General features: G+C 39.5%; 1 protein-coding gene across 1 annotated transcript in view; it reads left to right on the top strand.

Annotated features, from left to right (window-relative positions):
• The window catches only part of CFAP47 (cilia and flagella associated protein 47), a 1,094,449-nt gene that overhangs the window by 517,367 nt on the left and 556,219 nt on the right, over window positions 1–20,863 (top strand). Inside the window, 3 exon segments of the mRNA XM_075333814.1 lie at window positions 3,435–3,627; window positions 14,335–14,531; window positions 18,662–18,805. Of these exon segments, the coding sequence (XP_075189929.1) occupies window positions 3,435–3,627; window positions 14,335–14,531; window positions 18,662–18,805 (534 nt within the window).

Here is a 20,863-nt window from a genome sequence, read left to right as displayed (position 1 = left end):
AAAACACACAAAAGTAGCAAAATTCTAAAAACTACACCCCTCAAACTGCTCAAAATTACATTCAAGAATGTTATTAATCTTTCAGGTGCTTCACTGGAATTTAAACAATGTGGAATGAAAAAATGAAAATTATACTTTTTCCCCACAAAAATGTTACTCTAGCCCCAAATTTTGCATTTTCTCAATGGTAATAGGAGAAGATTAACCATACAATTTATTGAGCAATTTCTCCTGAGTATAGAGATACTCCATATATGGTGTAAAACTACTGCTTTGGCGCCCTGCAAGGCTTGGAAGGGATGTAGTGTAATTTGACTTTTAGAATGCAAAATTGTCTGGAATCAATAACGGATGGTATGTCACATTTGGAGACCCCTTATTGTGCCTAAACAATGGAAACCTCGAAAAATTTATCCTATTTTAGAAACTAGACCCTAAATGAACATATCTAGAGGTGTGAAGAACAACTTGAACCCCCAGGTGGCTCACGAAAAAATTATTTTATAAGGTTGAGCCATGGAGGTAAAAAAAACATATTTTTCCCACAAAAATGTTGTTTTCGCCCCAAATTTAGCATTTTCTCAAGGTTAACAGGAGAGTCCACAGCTACACCATATGTAGTGGAAAACAACTGTTTGGGCGCTTGGCATGGCTCAGAAGGGAAGGAGCGCCATTTTGTCTGGAATAAATTGCTGGCACCATGTCACATTTGAAAAGCCCTTGACATGCCAAAACAGCAGAATTCCCCACAAGTGACCCCGTTTTGGAGACTACACCTCTCAGTTAATGCATCTACAGGATTAGTGAGCATTTTAAAGCCTCAGTCGATTCACAGAATTGTATAACATTGGGCTGTGTAAATTACCGGGTTTTTTTTCCCACTGAAATGTTCCTATGACACACTGCGGGACTGAGAAAGGAGAGGGACATTTGGATTTGGGAGTGCAGATTTTGCTGGATTTCTTTTTTTCCAGAGCCTTTCTGTTACCAATAATATAGAATTCACCTTTATTGACGTTAACAGATGACGGACCTGAGTGAGGACTTGTGGTTTTGTAGGTTTAGTTAAATGTTATTGGTGGCAATTTGGGGAACAGAACATTTTGAATCAGTTCACATTTATCCTGTGCTCTATGCTGTGCACTTACATCAGTTTTTCCATCTACATTTCTGAAATACATGATTCAGGTGAATCCCACAATGAATCCATTCACTAATGAGGCAGCAAAGTTTCTTTGGACTCCGTTTTGCCTCTATCCAGCAGTGTCCATCTTTTCAAAAACTGTTGTTGACCGCATTTTTTGTGAACAACTAGAAAAGACACATAAAAAGATGGACACCGTGGGACCACAGATTGGACGGACGGTCAAAGTGACTCCCTCTGCTTCATTGCAGTGAATTTTCTGTTTGAATCATGGTTCTGTTTGAATCATGTTTTTCAGAGATTAATACATCATCCTCGGTGCAAGTGCTCAGTGTAGAGCACAGGATAAATGTGAGCTGCACTTTACCGCAATCTTTGGGAGCCAGAATAAACAAATCAACAGCATTTAAAAAAATGGCTTCATGCCATCCACCTTGCAATGTGAGTGATAGACCAGCTTTACTCCTCAGTTCAGCACAATTACAATAATATAGGTCTGGCTACTATCACACTAAAAACCACTTTTTACAAAATACAGGTTTTTTGCATCAACAAATTTTGAAGGCTATGGTTCATGGATTCTTCTTTTTCTTGTTCTCTTCTTCCTCCACCATGTCAGGGTCATCATGCGGCCCTCTTAAAATTGTTAGATGGTCATCATGTGGCCCTTGCTCCAAATTTTAAAAAGGTAAAAAGGCGTCCCTCATTCATAATTTTAAGAGGGTCATCATGTGACCTTCGCTCTTAATTTCTCCAGGGTATGCATGATGCTCTCCTTCATAATTTTTTCAGGATGTGTATGAGGCCTACCTCTACAATTCTCTTACATGTATAGCTGCCTACCCCTAAGTATTACATGTTTTCCAGCCCTTGCACTTTATGCATAGCCTTTATCAGTCTTGGAGTCCTACTCAAAAATGTGGAAAAAAAATGTTTTCTGATGCCCCCATGTCACGCTAGGTACAGAGAAATACCAAGCGAGCGGCAAAAGGCAAAGTAAAGGGACCCCTGCTTCTAGGGGAGGGGGAGATGGTGACTCCTGATCAAACCTACTGCTGGATTCTGGGGTCCCTCACCACCCTAGATAGGTTCAGCAACTATGCACCGAGCCGGATACCTGACCCTAGATATCCCTAGTGCTGGACCCTAAATAGGGAACGGATGGGATGAACTCTTTGCGAACCCCACTAAACACTAAAGAAAGACACAAGGGGGACACATGGGGGGAAAATGAAGAACTACTTATCCACAGATGACTCAGGCAGAAGTTCAGCAAAGCTTCAGCAATGATACTACAGAAGAGAGCAAGCCACCTTCTTGCAACCAGAGCTCATATGAACTGAATAATATCCCTAGCACCAGTCCAGGGAAGAAGGGAGTATTAAAGCACCAAGAAAATACTAATAATCAGCAGCTGGGTGGAAGGCGAGCTCCTGCTGGGTCTCAAAGGGGGAAAGATGAAAATTCAACAGGAAAGCCACCCAGCATAATGAACACCAAGAACAAGAACAATTAAAAGTGAGGGAACATTTTCTGCAGCCAAACGCTGTGAACATCTGTTGCCAGAAACCACATGACTGTCTGTCACCCCTGACACACCCATAACACCTCTTCTATGTTTCTTCTAGGGTGTATTGCAATCCCTGCTTCTAATTTTTGGCAGCCTTTGCACTTAGTGCATAGACTTTATGAGTGTAGGCAACCCACTACCTAACAATTTTAACAATCCTTGTTCTTTCTCATTTTTAGCAGTTCTTGTATTGTCCGCATAGGCTTTAGGAGGTTCAGAGTCCATCCTTCAAACATTAAACAGTATGTGTCTGTTCATATCATACACACCACATGTCCAGATAAGGTAGTAAAATGTTAACGTTACATTCACCGGTGACTACCGCCGGGTGTATTTTTATTTTCTCCTCCACTATGTCATTTACTGTAATCATAGGCGATGGGGAAATACGGTGAAAAATGGCTCAGCTTTTAAGGTGTGGAGGAGGTGGGTTTTATTTTGTCTTTTTAATTTTGCTTTATGTCCAAGTCACTACACAGCAAAGAATGTTTCCTAACATTTTTTTCTTGTAAAATCCATTTTATCTTCGGGGTTGTATGTTAAATTGTCAGTCCGTAAAAGTAGAATAAAACTCTGACATCATTGTTTCCAGCAGCGACCTTGAAAGACACAGTTCTCACTTGAGTTTATTATATGTGCTAATGACAACATTAGTTACTAAATGTTAACAGGTATACTTACACTATAATACTTACAAATAATATTTATTTTTCTTTAAAGTTCAATGCTTTACTACGATCCTCATCATTCTCCTCCACATTCAAAAAGAGCCAGACAATTGACTATGATGTGGAAGTAAGCATGCCTCAGTATTTTGAGGTTCCAAAGAATATCAGCCTTCCCATCTCTGCAAAAGTTCGAATTGCCGACCCACCAGTATCTGTGGAAGGAGAAGAGCGATGTAGAGAACAAGGTAATGAAGATACATTGCTATGTTAGAACAATTAGATTACACTTGTAGAGACAATATGACCTGGGAACTGTATGAATTTATAATATACAAATGACAGAGAAAGGGCACTGTCCGAAGTAGACCCCTACTAACAGGCCATCAAAACTCATTTTAATTCACTAAAGCCATTATTTATACAAACTAATTCTCAGTGTGGTTATGGGTTAAAAGACCAATATTTGCCAATAATTATTATTAGATAAATACCTGAGCATATACAGGTGCATTTCAATAAATTAGAATATCATCAAAAAGCTAATTTATTTCAGTAGCTCAATACAAAAAGGGAAACGCATATATTGTATAGAGTCATTACAGAGTGACCAATTTCAAGTGTTTATTTCTGTTAATGTTGATGATTATGGCTTACAGCCAATGAAAACCCAAAAGTCATTATCTCAGAAAAATAGAATAATTAACACAAAACACCTACAAAGGCTTCCTAAGCATTTAATTTGGTCCCTTAATCTGGTTTAGTGGGTTACACAATCATATGGAAGACTGCTAACTTGACAGATATCCAAAAGACAGTAATTGACGAACTCTACAAGGAGGGTAAGCCACCAAAGGTCATTCCTAAAGAAACTGGTTGTTCATACAGCATATAAGTAGAAGGAAAAAGTGTGGTAGAAATAGGTGCACAAGCAACCAGGATAACCGCAGCCTTTATAGGATTGCTAAGAGGCCATTTAAAAATGTGGGATAGATTAACAAGGAGTGGACTGGTGCTGCAGTCATTGCTTCAAGAGCCACCACACACAGACGTATCCAGGACATGGGCTACAACTGTCGCATTCCTTCTGTCAAGCCACTCATGACCAATAGACAATGCCAAAAGCGTCTTACCTGGGACAAAGAAAAAAATAACTAGACTGTTGCTCAGTGGTCCAAGGTGTTGTTTTCAGATGAAAGTAAATTTTGCATTTCATTTGGAAATCAAGGTCCCAGAGTCTGGAGGAAGAGTGGAGAGGCCACAATCCAAGCTGCTTGAGGTCTAGTGTGAAGTTTCTACAATCAGTGATGGTGTGGGGAGCCATGTCATCTGCTGGTGTAGGTCCACTGAGTTTTATCAACACCAAAGTCAGCACAGCCGTCTACCAGGAAATGTTAGAGCACTTCATGCTTTCCTATGCCGACAAGCTTTTTAGAGATGGAAATTTCATTTTCCAGCAGGACTTGGCACCTGTCCACACTGCCAAAAGTACCAATACCTGGTTTAATAACCACAGTATCACTGTGCTAGATTGCCCAGCAAACTCACCTGACATAAACCCCATAGAGAATCTGTGGGGTATTGTCAAAAGGATGATGAGAGACACCAGATCCAACAATGCAGATAAGCTGAAGGCTTCTATCAAAGCAACCTGGGCTTCCATAACACCTAAGCAGTGCCACAGGCTGATCGCCTCCATGCCACACCGCATTGATGCAGTAATTCATACAAAAGAAGCTCCGACCAAATATTAAGTGCACTTATTGTACAAACTTTTCAGTACACCAACATTTCTGAGTTTAAAATCCTTTTTTCAGTTGGTCTTATATAATATTCTAATTTTCTGAGATAATGACTTTTGGGTTTTCATTGGCTGTAAGCCATAATCATCAACATTAACATATATAAACACTTGAAATAGATCACTCTGTGTGTAATGACTCTATATAATATATGAGTTTCCTTTTTTGTATTGAATTACTGAAATAAATTAACTTTTTGATGATATTCTAATTTATTGAGATGTATTTGTATATTTCCTTTGATCAATAAGCAGTAGACTTTTCCCTTATTTTGATATTCATAGCTCTTTCTGTATGTTAGGCCTTTGTTTTCTGACACACGCTTTATAGCACATAACATAATACAAAAAATGTAAAACTATTTTTTAGCAGCTTCAAACTTTACAGATTTGGCCTGCAGGTTGAGCTCATAAACAAGATTGAAACCCCAGACACGTACCTTTGTTCTTCTATATTGAATGACAAGGTTTTTCAATTGATGAAGTCACTTAAACATTTCATCAATTCAGGGACACTCATATTCTATTACTTTACTGTGACACATAGCAAAAGGACTGCACATTTTGTCATTCCGCTTTCAACTCCTTTATCCATTTTCATAGAACCAAGTGCTTTTTGATTTGTTCTTTGAAATTGAGGTGTTCAAAAAGAAACAGTACACACACAACACAGAATACCCTTTATAGACAGCCAAGTTTTGTTTTTTGTTTTCTTTTTTTGTTCTTTTTCTCTCCTGTTTTTTTTTTCTTTGTTTTTTGTTTTTTTTTCCCAGTCGACAGCTGTATGAAGGTTTTTCTTTTGCAGGAATAGTTTTAGTTTGGAATAACACCATTAATTTTACAGCTAATATACGGATAAACAGGAAAAAAAGTCTAAATAAGGTAAAATGGTGACAAAAAAACAAACAGTTCTACTATTATGACTTTTGCTGCTCCTAGAAGCAGATGCTGATTGTAGAACACGGCAAAGCAATTTATGCACTGTGTGAATCAGGCTCAGGACTCTTGAGACTTTTCCATATTCCATCACCCGCTCCATATTATGTCATGGAGCAGGAAGGGGTTAATAAAATAGTTGGATTGTGCATTATGCAGATGTAAATTTTTCAGGATTTTTTACTTCAAAATGTTCTGCTTCATTAAAATGGTAGTCTGGGCAAGCTAAAACCTTTCCCATTTTACTGTATGTTTAAAATATATATTAAACTCAATAATGACCTACTACCACCCTCTTCTATCCAACTCAGGCTACTTAGTGGTCTATCCTGGCACAGAACGTGGAAACGTCAGAGTTCAACAAACTGATGAATTGCGGCATCATGTGATTGGCTGCATTTGAGTGGCATGTCCTCAGATAAACATCTGCTGATGTGCTGCGTAAGTCAACTTGATCTCTTCAACCAGTCACAGGCTACAGTGGACTAGCGACTGGTTGAACAATGATCTCTCTTCTTCTGTGTTGTTACAGACCACGAAGCAGCCCACACTGTATCCAGCTGAGTTATGTTTTTATGAATTTGTAATTTTTGAACACATCCAATCCCCATGCTTTTATTTTGTGTAGACAACCCCCTTAATTTATGTTGAAAGATTAAGACCCCCTCCACAAGAGTTTGTAAAGTACGTATGGTGTCATCAGTGTTTTCAATCAATATGCCATCAATGTGTCATCCATGTTTTTCAGGTATGGCTCAAGAAATAAAGGTATTATAAAGCATCTCCTATACTTTCAATGTACAGCACATGGACAACACACGGATTGCATGCAGATACCATCCGTGTGCTATACATGTTTGTATTGGCTATTGTCATCCGAGTTGTAAAAAAAACGGACATGTCTCTATTTGGTTCACTGACAACACCATAGGTTATAATGGGTACGGTATGGATGCTACACAAACCAAAAACGCGTACTTGTGAAGTAGAACTAAATCAGCTTTGGTTCAGAAGTTAATAAGAACTTGTCACCACGTCAAAAGCGACCAGTTTTTACTTTTTTATTCCCTTGATTTATAACCTTTTCTGAAATCCACCATAGGGTTCCAGAAATATGAGCTTTTTTATTTCATGCTAATTTCTATGGTCTTTAGGAAGGGAGCGTGGCTCAGAGGATTCTCTGTGGGTGTGTCTTTATTATTACCCTGTGATCAATGCCCACTTGCCAAAGATCATTAAAAGTATCTCTAACTGCATGTAAGTGATTTGCACACATGCATTCATGAGCTGACTAGATGTGCTTTGCTGCTCTCAGTTCTCTAGTATTGAGAGAATCCTGGCACATCTAGTTGGAATGTCTCCAGAAGAATGCTAATTTCATACGAGTGGTCATGTGACCACTCTATCACCAGCAATATTGTTTATTCTGACAGCGCACACGGTCAGGATCAGAAGTCGGCGGTTAAACAGAGTGACGGCAGACTTATATCAGAAGATATCAGAAGATCAGACAACCACTTTAAGCTGTGAATGCCCTAGATGGTGGATTTTTGTAGATTCAGTGCAGCGATCATGTTAAAAAAATCTTTATTTTGTGATTCATCATCTTATTAATGTAAAGAAGAAAATAGCTTTAAACCAAATGTCCATGGGGCCTAGTTATTACCATTGACAAGAGTTTGGGTTTAGTGCCTACGGAGAGTCTGTGGCAGTCTGGAGCACACTGCCATCAAGGATGCTGGTCTCCCTCTTATCTCTACAGCTCCTCCTCCGCAGGTTCGCTACAGTGCGTAACATAAAGGCTCTGTCACACACAGAGATAAATCTGCGGCAGATCTGTGGTTGCAGGGAAATTGTGGACAATCAGTGCCAGGTTTTTAGCTGTGTACAAATGGAACAATATGTCCATGATTTCACTGCAACCACAGATCTGCCAAAGAGTTATCTCTGTGTGTGACGGGGCCTTAAGTGTATTACAGTGTCATTATGAAGAAATGAGTTTCATTACATTAAGGGCAGAAATAAGTACAAATTAGTAATTCATCAGGGAGAAAATACATCAGGTACCTGACACTCATATACTGCAAAACCAATTTAAGATTAGGTTCACGTTTATACAGTTTATTCCAGTGCATGTATACACCTGAATCACAAAAAACTGTATTCAGATGTATATGGCCGAATTTCCATAGACTAAAATGGGCAATAGGTATTACAAAAAATGTTCTTTTTACTGCATTTTGTCCTGGATATGTAGACCACATATATGTTCTTTTCATTATTGTCAGCATGCGATGAATTAGAAGGTATAGCAGAACATTTTAATATTTACATTCATATACATTTTTATTACTTTGTGAGAAAAAAAACCTCCTAGATATTGTCACCTCCCTACAAATTTGGTGACACATTCCAACTATTTCTTGTCTTTATCAGTAAAAACAATTTCAGAAAAGAATAATAAAAAAATGCTTTTTTTTAAACGATGTAGATGGACATATTGCATACATTCAATGTATTTGTTGAAATTAAGCCATACATATTTTGATGTATGGCACACATTTGTATACATTTTAATGTTTATCTAGAACGTATACACTATATGTCTTTAGATGTACGAGTGTGAACCTAGTCTAAAGCCCTCTACACATATTACACCAACGTCGGATATCGACAGGTTTGGATGATATTCCAATGAGTATGGGGAGCCCTGACAAATGGTTGACAGGGAAGTTAAGGATTCGACATGTTTGATTTCGGACTGCCAGTCCTCTTTGATCTCCCTGTGATGAGCCACTGCCAGAGATGTCTAGCATCAGTTCTTTTAAAGAGCACACAGGACTGCTCAGCAGAGCAACCACTCCTGTGTATAGGAGAGACAGCCAAGATAGGTGTCAACTAAATGATTGGCTGAGTTATGGCCTTAAAATAAATTTGTCATTAGGTTTTTGCTACCTCATTTGAGAGCAGCATGATGTAGAGGCAGAGACCCTGATTCCAGTGATGTTTCACTTAGTTTCCTGGGTGCAGCAGTAGTGATAAAACACATTTTTTTCAGTGCAGATATACAGTCATATGAAAAAGTTTGGGCACCCCTATTAATGTTTACCTTTTTTCTTTATAACAATTTGGGTTTTTGCAACAGCTATTTCAGTTTCATATATCTAATAACTGATGGACTGAGTAATATTTCTGGACTGAAATGAGGTTTATTGTACTAACAGAAAATGTGCAATCCGCATTTAAACAAAATTGACCGGTGCAAAAGTATGGGCACCTCAACATAAAAGGGACATTAATATTTTGTAGATCCTCCTTTTGCAAAAATAACAGCCTCTAGTCGCTTCTTGTAGCTTTTAATGAGTTCCTGGATCCTGGATGAAGGTATATTTGACCATTCCTGTTTACAAAACAATTCCAGTTCAGTTAAGTTTGATGGTCGCCAAGCATGGACAGCACGCTTCAAATCATACCACAGATTTTCAATGATATTCAGGTCTGGGGACTGGGATGGCCATTCCAGAACATTGTAATCGTTCCTCTGCATGAATGCCTGAGTAGATTTGGAGCGGTGTTTTGGATCATTGTCTTGCTGAAATATCCATCCCCTGCGGAACTTCAACTTTGACACTGATTCTTGCACATTATTGTCAAGAATCTGCTGATACTGAGTTGAATCCATGCGACCCTCAACTTTAACAAGATTCCCGGTGCCGGCATTGGCCACACAGCCCAAAAGCATGATGAAACCTCCACTAAATTTTACTGTGGGTAGCAAGTGCTTTTCTTGGAATGCCGTGTTTTTTTGCCTCCATGCATAACGCCTTTTTGACCAAACAACTCAATCTTTGTTTCACCAGTCCACAGGACCTTCTTCCAAAATGTAACTGGCTTGTCCAAATGTGCTTTTGCATGCCTCAGGCGACTCTGTTTGTGGCGTGCTTGCAGAAATGGCTTCTTTCACATCACTCTCCTATACAGCTTCTCCTTGTGCAACGTGCGCTGTATTTTTGACCGATGCACATTGACACCATCTGCAGCAAGATGAAGCTGCAGGTTTTTGGAGGTGGTCTGTGGCTTGTCCTTGACTGTTCTCACCATTCTTCTCTGCCTTTCTGATATTTTTCTTGGCCTGCCACTTCTGGGCTTAACAAGAACTGTACCTGTGTTCTTCCATTTCCTTACTATGTTCCTCACAGTGGAAACTGACAGTTTAAATCTCTGACGCAACTTTTTGTATCCTTCCCCTGAACAACTATGTTGAATAATCTTTGTTTTCAGATCATTTGAGAGTTGTTTTGAGGAGCCCATGATACCACTCTTCATAGGAGATTCAAATAGGAAAACTACTTGCAAGTGGCCACCTTAAATACCTTTTCTCATGATTGGATACACCTGCCTATGAAGTTCAAAACTCAATGAGGTTACAAATCCAATTTAGTGCTTTAGTAAGTCAATAAAGAGTAGTTAGGAATGTTCAAATCAAGAAATTGATAAAGGTGCCCATACTTTTGCACCGGTCAAATTTTGTTTAAATGTGGATTGCACTTTTTCTGTTAGTACTATAAACCTCATTTCAATCCAGAAATATTACTCAGCCCATCAGTTATTAGATATATGAAACTGAAATAGCTGTTGCAAAAACCCAAATTGTTATAAAGAAAAAAGGTTAACATTAATAGGGGTGCCCAAACTTTTTCATATGACTGTAGCAGACAGGAATACTGAGTCATCTATAATCCTGCCCACACTATTGATTGGGAGCTTTCTGTGTACACTGTGCAGAGACCGAAGGCCTAAGCCACACGGCGAGAAAATCGGTGCAAGTGGAGTGCGATAAAACATCGCATTCCACTCGGACCAAATCTAGCCTGTGTGTCAGCACACACAAGCGATTATTTTCTCAGCCCTAATCGGACCGAGAAAACAATCACAGCATGCTGCGATTGTAAGGCGAGACTCTTTTCTCTCGCACCCATTCAAGTGTATGGGGCGAGAAAAAAATCGCACTGCACTCGCAGTACAACGGTTTACCGTGCGTGAAGAGCGAGAATCGCAATAGCCGGCTACGGAGGAGAGAGGGAGAGAAATCCCTCCCTCCCCTCCTCCGTGCCAGCCCGCCCCCCGCAGCTGAGGTCCTCACTCACAGTCGGACCTCAGTCGCAAGGATACTAGCATGACACTCGGCTCCTGCTGTGCTGCCAGTGCGAGCCGAGTGTCATGCGAGCATCGCAGTAGTGCCACGTGTGGCCCTGGCCAAACTCTGCTAGTGGTAGATGCATTTTAATGCAGAGCAGGAGGATTAGGAGGCACAAGACACCTAGTTGTGAAGTGATGATCTACTACTGATAAAGCACTGATTATATTGAAACAGCACACAGCCTGGTAAGTTACACATCTCTGGAATCAGAGTCATAGCCCCTACATCATGCTGCTCTCAGATTACATAACAAAAACCTGCTGGTAGATCAAACCTAGGGCAATATTCTTATGTTATATTTTCTTAATGTAGTACAGTTTATATTGCTATAAAAATAATGTTCTCTTCTTAATAACATAAGCCTATTATGAACAATTGTCATATTTTTGTGATGTTTAAATTACACAGGTGAGTATCTCATTGTTGAGAAAATGACAGTAATTTTGAAATTGATTTGAGTCTATTACAAATGACACCATTGTAAACCAGCAGCAAAAACAGGATTGTACAAATCACACTTTCAGGCAGTTATGCTCTATTATGCTTTGTTTAAATTGGATAATGGCAGCGATTTAAGCGCAAATTACTGATCATAGGATAAAGATTAAATAAACTGTAAGGACTAATCACATGCTTAGAACTTAGGGAAAATAAGTGTTCGAAGGTTTCATGTGTTATGGAGAGCACAGACAATAGTTGGTTTTCTGCTCATTTTGTTATATAATGAATTTATCAAACATTCACTTTCTGTGCTATTGCAGAGACCACATTTGAGTTGTAGACCATAAGCAATTACAGACGTTCAGCCTATAATGTACAAATTAACAGTTTCAAAAGTCTATGCCTATATTATTAGTGTCCAACCCAGGGGAGGACTCAGGCTGGAATCAGAAGGTTAAGCCGGTTTCACACATTCGGCATTTTGCCGCTTTTCCGGATCCATCACACTCCAGTACAGTGCAATACAATGGGATCACCGCAAGCTCCAGTCACATGCTCCGAGAAATGCCGGATGTGTGAAACCGGCCTTACAGCGCTTTATTGCTTGCAGATCCACTACTGATACTTGAATGACATCATCTTGCTAATAGTGTGGTAAGGGTTAAGCACCCTTTCTTGCCTGAATGCTGGCTGTAGCTTTAAATAACAGGTGCCGGTCTTTGCTATCACTCCCTTTCACTTTTTAAAGTCATATCCCTGATCAGCTGATGCTGGTGATATAAACTGAATCCTCATTTATATGTGGTCCACATTGGGAGGAGCCTGCTCTGGAAGTCGTTTTTCTTATTGTGTGCAGCTGTAGTGTTAGTTATGTTGTAGCTGCTTGGAGTGTTTTTTTCTTTTCATATATATTTCCCCTGTTTGTTTTCCTACCCTTGTGTTTCTGTATTGTATCTGGCAAGTGCTTTTGTCAGCCTGCTCACTAGTAAGGGTGAGTTTAGGGCAAGTGAGGGCTTAGGAATTTGGTTGGCGATGGGGTGAAGGAACCCGTATAGGGACATCAGGGAGTACATGGTACAGGCACAGGTGAGTGCAGGTGGTGAACCCGCAACCCTCTCCTTAGTGCCAGGACCCTCCTTTCTTTTGTGGCCCCTATGTACCCTGAGTGTTGTGGCACGTCCTGGGGTTTTTCCTGATATCTTGTAAAACCCCGTTAGTCACCATGTGGCAGCCTCATGCCACAGGAGATCAATCTATGAATTGATGAGTTTTTCTATGTCTGTCTCTAATTTCCTTCTGAGCAGGTATGAAGTAGTTTATCTAACTGTTTTTCTGTCCTATATTAAAGTTTGTCTGCCCCGGTCTTAAAAAATGGTCCAAAATGCTGAAGAAATAAAAACCACTGTATACTTACCACACTGACTCCCTTCTGCTCCTCATCCCGCACTGTTCTGCCTCCTACTTTTTTGTGCTTCGTGTTTCAGCTGTAGGAGCATGTCACCACTTCAGGCAATCACTGGCCTTAGCGGTGATGAACATATTACCCCTGCTGAAAGTCCAAACGACAAGAATAGTCATTGACTGCAGGAGTCACGTGCCCTCTTTTCAAGAAGAGGAAGCACCTTGTCGGAGTCTGGCAAGAGACAAAATAGTGCTAGAAAAGAAGCACAGGGTTATCAGTACGCTGTCTGGACATTATTATTTACAATTTTGAATATGTAAAAATGGCTCAAAATACTTATATAATCTATTTATCATCTCTCTATTGTCTATGTATCTATCATATTATCTCAATATGTAAATATGAATAACGACAACCTGCTTAAATTACTTTCATATTCAAGGTTGGAAGTAGTTTGCACATTAATTCATAATAACTTATTATAACGTGTACCTCTCTTCCCCATGTGAATATTAATCTTATTTTAATAATGGTATTATTAGCTCTAGCAAAAAAAAAATTAATGCAATTACATTCCACCGTACTTTCACTGATCCTCTGCTAAAAAAAAAATTGAGAAGTAAAGACAGTGGGTATAGGACTTACAAATGCCTTAAACATGTTTTATACCCTACTGCTATGTTAAAACTGGCTGTTGAAGCCAATGGAAGAGCCAGTAGACTGTGACTTCCAGCTTGACTGTCAGATGACCGTCAGCCAATCTGTGCTGCACTGATTGGCTGCAGTGGTCCACTGACATCCTCCACCAGAAGAGACAGTGAGAAGACCGTCAGGGGTCATAGACAGCGGTGTCGAGAAATGATGGCGTCAGATAGGTGAGCATATATTTTTTAATTATTTTCAGACTATTATGGTTCCGTTCATAAAAAAATAAAAAGGTCAACAATTATTATTCCAGTTTTCTGTATTGAAGTGAGAAATGTAGAGTATACTAAGTTTCAGTAACAAAAAACAAAAAAAAACCCAGAATATTTACAGTGTTGTATTATTTAATGAATTATTCTGTGCTGCATTTGGAAACTAAGATACATTGCAGATAGTTCTTGCCAAATATGCATTAGATATTTTTTAGAAGGATGATATATCTTCTGAAATTATTTATTGTTTTGGTTCAGATAAAGAAAAGGAAGTTTTATTTCCAGTAAAATTTGTCCCTGAGAAACCTGGCCGCTATACTTGCAAAATTTTGCTTCGCTCCTCTCATGATGTACGAGTCTACATGATTGAGTGTGTCGTCAACCCATGTAGCACAGAAACCAAATTGGAATTTATTACCCCGGCTTGTGAAGCACTGATTCAAGATATTCCAATAGTAAGTTGCACCACATGGCCTCATTATGTGTCATTTTACAATGTATCTATCTAGAAGACTGGACTCATATCTGTAGCAGTTGATGAAGTGTTTGATGTCAAAATGTTTGATGTAAAGCAATATATTAAAAACATTGTAGGTCAAGTAGCAAAAAAGTTTTGATTTAACAGATTCTTAAAACATTTTCAATAGAAAAGTATTTTATAGTTGTATATTCTACATCATTTTCAATAGCTTAATTAAAGGGGTTTTCCACTTTCCACAGAGGATGTACTCACCCTTCCCAGATCCAGCTCTCCGACTTGCTTCAGTCTCAGTTTGGCTCCAGCAGTGTCGTCACATCGGCAGTTCACCTTGGTTGAACCATTGAGCTCAATGATTGATTACTGCTGGCATTAGGGCACCACTGCAATCAAACTCTGAGACTGGATTATTGGTGAGGAGCTGGATCTGGGATGGGTGAGTACCTGTTCTTTTTGTTTTGTTTGGCATGTAAAATCATTTGACTTCCACTTTTCTTAAGGTAGAAAATCCCTTTACATAAAGAAAATCTCAATTAGTATACAGATGTAGCAGATTTTACTTGGATAAAGGAGATTTGCTATCCAGGTCTTGAGGAAAAGAGAACTGGTGTACATGTCTTCTAATGAACTTGGGTCATCTTCAGGCTACAGAGTTATACATAAAATTGCTGTATATTTTAGTGTTTTCTTCCGTTAAGGCTGGAGTCACACTTGCGCGTATTTCGCGCGAGTCTCGCATTGCATCACCTGGCACGGTCTGATGCTCTCCAGACAGGAGCGGGTCAGCTGCATAGAAATACATGTAGCTGACCCGTTTCCTGTCAGGAATGTGTGCTGCCGTGCCGGGTAATGTGATGCGAGACTCGCGCAAGATACGTGCAAATGTGACTCCGGCCTTAAAGTTTCATTTTGAGCTTTAATAGTTTTCTGTAAAAAAGAAGTCAAATGTATTATTGGTTAACTAGCATAATTAGATTTTGAAATAGAGAAGCCTCTTCATCAGGCACATCTATAAATTAAAGGGAAAGCTATCTAATCTGTGGAAAGCATGAGGTAGGGGTTTAATATCCAGGATTCAGCAATGTGTCACTTATCACACTGTGCCTACTAGTCCAACCACAACCTATCCTGTAATAAGCAGCTCACTGTCACTATAAAATGTATACAAAGAGCCTGGTTGGGTGGAATTTGCTTTCTCGGAACTGCCTCATCCTACAACTAAGAACTGTGATTGTGTCACAACAGCTGCATCCAGTAAAGTGTCATACATCCTTAGATTCAGAACCTCTTTCCTACATTATGCTACTTTCAGAGTGAAAACTTTTAATGACTGACTGAGCAGCACAACATTTAAGGCTGACCTGTCCTCTCACTGGTATATACAGTATATGAGTAGCAACAGCATTTCTAGTCATTATATGATTTGTATGCTGTAGTTTTAGTTTTTTTCTCTTCTGTAGGAGCTATTTCTAATTGTCAGATTTCTCTAGGCTCAGTTGCAAAGATGGTAGTGATAAGCTTCTATAACATCTACCTTGCACTGTACATGGAGAAAGAAGATGCTAGTCCCGTATCTCTTACATATACTTAAAAGACCTAGTAGCAGCATCTCTGTGTGCCTCTGACTTTCTGAAGCTCTTCTTTTTTATCTCCCATCACCATTAAGGCATTTTTCTCTTATAAGATTTTTGAGAAAATTAAGTGGGCTTTACTTTCCGAGTGTCCGGCGTGGCTGTAACTTCTCCCATGGCCGCTCATTCACCTCCAGGGCCACTCATTACCTTCATTGCATATACACTGCTTTCCGTGCCCAGTGATGTTGCAGTGATTGGTTGCAGTCAGAGGCACCCGCATGCTGAGTGACAGCATGTCTGATGTATCCAATCACAAACCCAGGCTGTCGGTCACTATTGTACAATAAAATAAATGAATAAATAAAAAAAATGGCGTAGGGTCCCCCCATATTATGATACCTAACACAGATAAAGCCTATGGCGACAGGGTGCAGCTCCCAGCCATGTGCTTATCTTGGCTGTGTAATAAAATAAGAGGAAAAACATGCGTGTTTCATAAATAATTTAAAAAAACAGCATGCAGCCCCCTCCAATTTTGAAACCAAGCCATGTTAAAGTCCAACAGCTGGGGGCTGATGAGACCCATAGTTATTGGGCCCTCCCAGCCTAAAAATAGCCTGCAGCTGTCCAAGATTGTCGTATCCATTAGATACGACAATCCTAGCACTTTACCAGGCTCTTCCGAGTGACCCTGGTGTGGTAGCAATCATGGTAATAAGGGGTTATTTGCAGCTCACAGCTGCTGCTAAGCCCTAGATTAGTAATGGGTGGCATTTATGAGACCCCCATTACTAATCTGTAAGTGAAAGTATATAAACACAAACACCGAAAAAATCCTCTATTTGAAATAAAAGACCAAATGCACCCTCTTTCACCACTTTATTAACCCCGAAAACACCCCTGCAGGTCTGATGTAATCCACACAAGGTACCACAGCGATTCCAGCTCTGCTACATTACTGACGGCACAGCTCTCAATCATGGTACATGACCGCCCGCTGCAGACTTAAATTTTTTTTTTGGTCGTTGCAAAAATTTTTTAAAATGCAATAACAGGAGATAAAAACGTATTATATGCACAAAATCATTAAAAATGTCAGCTCATGATGCAAAAAATAAGCCATCACTGAGCTCCAAATCCTGAAAAATGTGAACGCTACGGATCTCGGAAAATGGCGACAAAAGCGCTATTCTTTTTTTGGACAAACTTCTGAGTTTTTCTTTAACCCCTTAGGTAAAAGTAAAAGTATACATGTTTGGTATCTGTGAACTTGCACCAACATGAGCCATCATACAGACATGTCAGTTTTACCATATAGTGAAAGTGGTAAATAAAAGACCCAAGAAACAATCGTGCAGTTGCACTTTTTTTGCAATTTCACTGCATTTGGAATTTTTCCCCGTTTTCCAGTACACTAAATGGTAAAACATATGGTTTTATCCAAAAATGCAACTCACCCCGCAAAAAACAAGCTCTTATGTGGATATATTGTCAGAAAAATATAAAAGTTATGGCTTTTGGAAGAAGGGAAGGAAAAAAAATAAAATGGAAAATGAAAAATTGCCGGGGGGGGGGGGGGTGCAGGGGTTAAGATCAGTAGCAACTATCACTATATGAGTGGTTGTTACCATGGATTCCTAAGCTCCAATGCCCTGCACATGAGATAAGTGACTTAGCTAATGAGGAGAACTATATAGTGGAAGATATGTGCATGTAGACATGACATCAATTATGCAATACATATAAATTACAATGGCCTATCTGCTTTACAGAATATTATTTTTTTTATTTAACAGTATAATTTATGGTGTTGAATTTTTTACTTTATTACTGCCATCGATTATGACATTTCAAGTGTGGCCATTTACCAAAGACATACAGTATATTGAACACGTTCTCAGTTGCATTAGCCTTTTTATTACTTGTTATGCTTACTTTGTTAGTGCACTCATTTGTATCCTTGCGATACATTTCCCCCTGTAGTGTGTATGTATTATGGTCATTTTCTGGTTCATTTCTGTTCTTATTCATTGCATTGTGCTGTTCTGTATTACAGTATATTCAAGATGCCCATTTGTACAAGCCCCAGAGCAAGTGAAATGATCTGAAAGTTTCTAATTAACTTCTGGAAATGCATCCTGCATATACATAGCAGCTTGATGTTTTTTGTCTTGTAATTTAATCATCCAGAAAGACTTTGCCCTAATCCGTTTTTGTGTTTTTGCCCAATTTGTAGTGAAGTTACATTTTTGACATTTTTACAAAAAAAAATCATGTTTTTTAGCGATAATGCAAATAAAAGGAATCAGAAATGGCTTGTGTGCTTTTATAGAAAATATAGTCTTTGAAGTGTTGTAACGCACTGCTAATGGCGAACAGTAGATCTGTTCCACATCATTAGCTAGACGTAATATAATTAAAGTATGTCTGGGTTGGCGTAATAGCGATCATTAGACATCTTTATACTCTAAGTGTGTTCTCAGTACTTTTTTGAGGTCATAATAATAAACATTTCGTTATTTTTTCTTTTTAGCATAATACAACTCAACAAAACTGGAAACTGAAAGCCATTCTTCAAGGAGATCGATTCTATGGTCCTTCATTCTTGAACATACCAGCAGGAGAAATAGCACAGTATTCTTTAATGTTTAAGCCTACCGTTGATTGCTGCATCACTGTAAGTGTGGTGACATTTAGTGGAAACCACAGAAAAAAACATTTGGCTATTTTTATAAGTATTCAATTAACATCTCTTAGGAGTGAAAAGTTCTTATACACCTTTTATGTTGTCTGCGGAATGGGGAAAAAATCCTACAATAACATAGAAATGTTATATTTCCATCTTTTTTTAGACTGACCTTAATGTAAAAAGCATGTCTTACCATTTCTGATTGACTGCACATTTTATTATGAATTGTGTCTACAAATGCTAGCACTGGCAATACCAAGTTTGCTTTTACATTTTTTTCAACCTTTTCTCAGATCTATAAGTTGAATTTTAGCATTAGGTCTGGAAAAAAAAGGCACTTTTCCACCATGATTATCGTCGTAAGTAGAGTTGAGCGCGGTTCGAGGTTCTCCAGTTCGCGGCTCGAGTGATTTTGGGGGCTGTTCTATATTGAACTAGAACTCGAGCTTTTTTGCAAAAGCTCGATAGTTCTAGATACGTTCGAGAACGGTTCTAGCAGCAAAAAAAACAGCTAATTCCTAGCTGGCTTTCCGCTGTAATAGTGTAAGTCACTCTGTGACTCACACTATTATGACATTTCAGTGTATAGTGTGCGGGAACAGCGCCTTCAGATCACTGCTGTATGGATAATGGCCGTTTTTTTTTTTTTCCTTGTCTTCCTTCCCTAAGCGCGCGCGTGTAGTGGGGAGGGCCAGCATGTCAGCCAATCCCAGACACACACACAGCTAAGTGGACTTTTAGCCAGAGAAGCAAAGACATGTGTGATAGGATGTCCATGTCACATGTCCCTGCATTATAAAAACGAGTATCTGCCCGTCCGGACGCCATTATCTCTTCTGCGTCCTTGGTGTCAGACATCACTGGCGCAGCTCCGTCTTGAGTCCTATCGCCGATACTGCTGTATGCGCTCCATACACAGCGCTGGACAGCTTAGGGATAGCACTTTCTATCAGTCCTTTTAAGGGCTCATACGGGCAGGGTCAGAGCCATAGGTGACAGGTCCTGAAAACAGAGTTTAACAGCTACACAAGATGACAGCGTCTGTGTAGCTAAGGTCAGGGATTTCCTTGCTGCATTTCCCCATTAGGAGGGAATAGAAAGGCAGGCTTCCATTCCTCTACCCAGAGACCCACAACCCTGGCACTGTACCCTCCTGCCATTTGCACACTCAAACTCATTGTTTCTAAGCCATTATACTAGCAAACACTGAGTGTACCTAGTGGCATCCTAAACGTGGCTATTGGACTTCTGTATAGTCCCACTAGTGCAAAGATATTTGCAGCACCTCTACCTGCATTGCACACTCCAACTCATTGTAGCTAAGCCATTATACTAGCAAACACTGAGTGTACCTAGTGGCATCCTAAACGTGGCTATTGGACTTCTGTTTAGTCCCACTAGTGCAAAGATATTTGCAGCACCTCTGCCTGCATTGCACACTCCAACTCATTATAACTAAGCCATTATACTAGCAAACACTGAGTGAACTTAGTGGCATCCTAAACGTGGCTGTTGGACTGCTGTATAGTCCCAGTAGTGCACAGATATTTGCAGCACATCTGCCTGCATTGCACACTCCAACTCATTATAACTAAGCCATTATACTAGCAAACACTGAGTATACCTAGTGGCATCCTAAACGTGGCTATTGGTCTTCTGTATAGTCCCACTAGTGCAAAGATATTTGCAGCACCTCTGCCTGCATTGCACACTCAAACTCATTGTTACTAAGCCATTATACTAGCAGACACTGAGTGTACCTAGTGGCATCCTAAACGTGGCTATTGGACTTCTGTATAGTCCCACTAGTGCAAAGATATTTGCAGCACCTCTGCCTGCATTGCACACGCAAACTCATTGTTACTAAGCCATTATACTAGCAAACACTGAGTGTACCTAGTGGCATCCTAAACGTGGCTATTGGACTTCTGTATAGTCCCACTAGTGCAAAGATATTTGCAGCACCTCTGCCTGCATTGCACACTCCAACTCATTGTAGCTAAGCCATTATACTAGCAAACAATGAGTGTACCTAGTGGCATCCTA

Source organism: Anomaloglossus baeobatrachus, chromosome 2 (genome assembly GCF_048569485.1).
Source record: "Anomaloglossus baeobatrachus isolate aAnoBae1 chromosome 2, aAnoBae1.hap1, whole genome shotgun sequence".
Classification (NCBI taxonomy): Eukaryota; Metazoa; Chordata; class Amphibia; order Anura; family Aromobatidae; genus Anomaloglossus; species Anomaloglossus baeobatrachus.
Note: the sequence above shows the minus strand (reverse complement) of the source record. Positions and strands in the feature narration are given on the sequence as shown.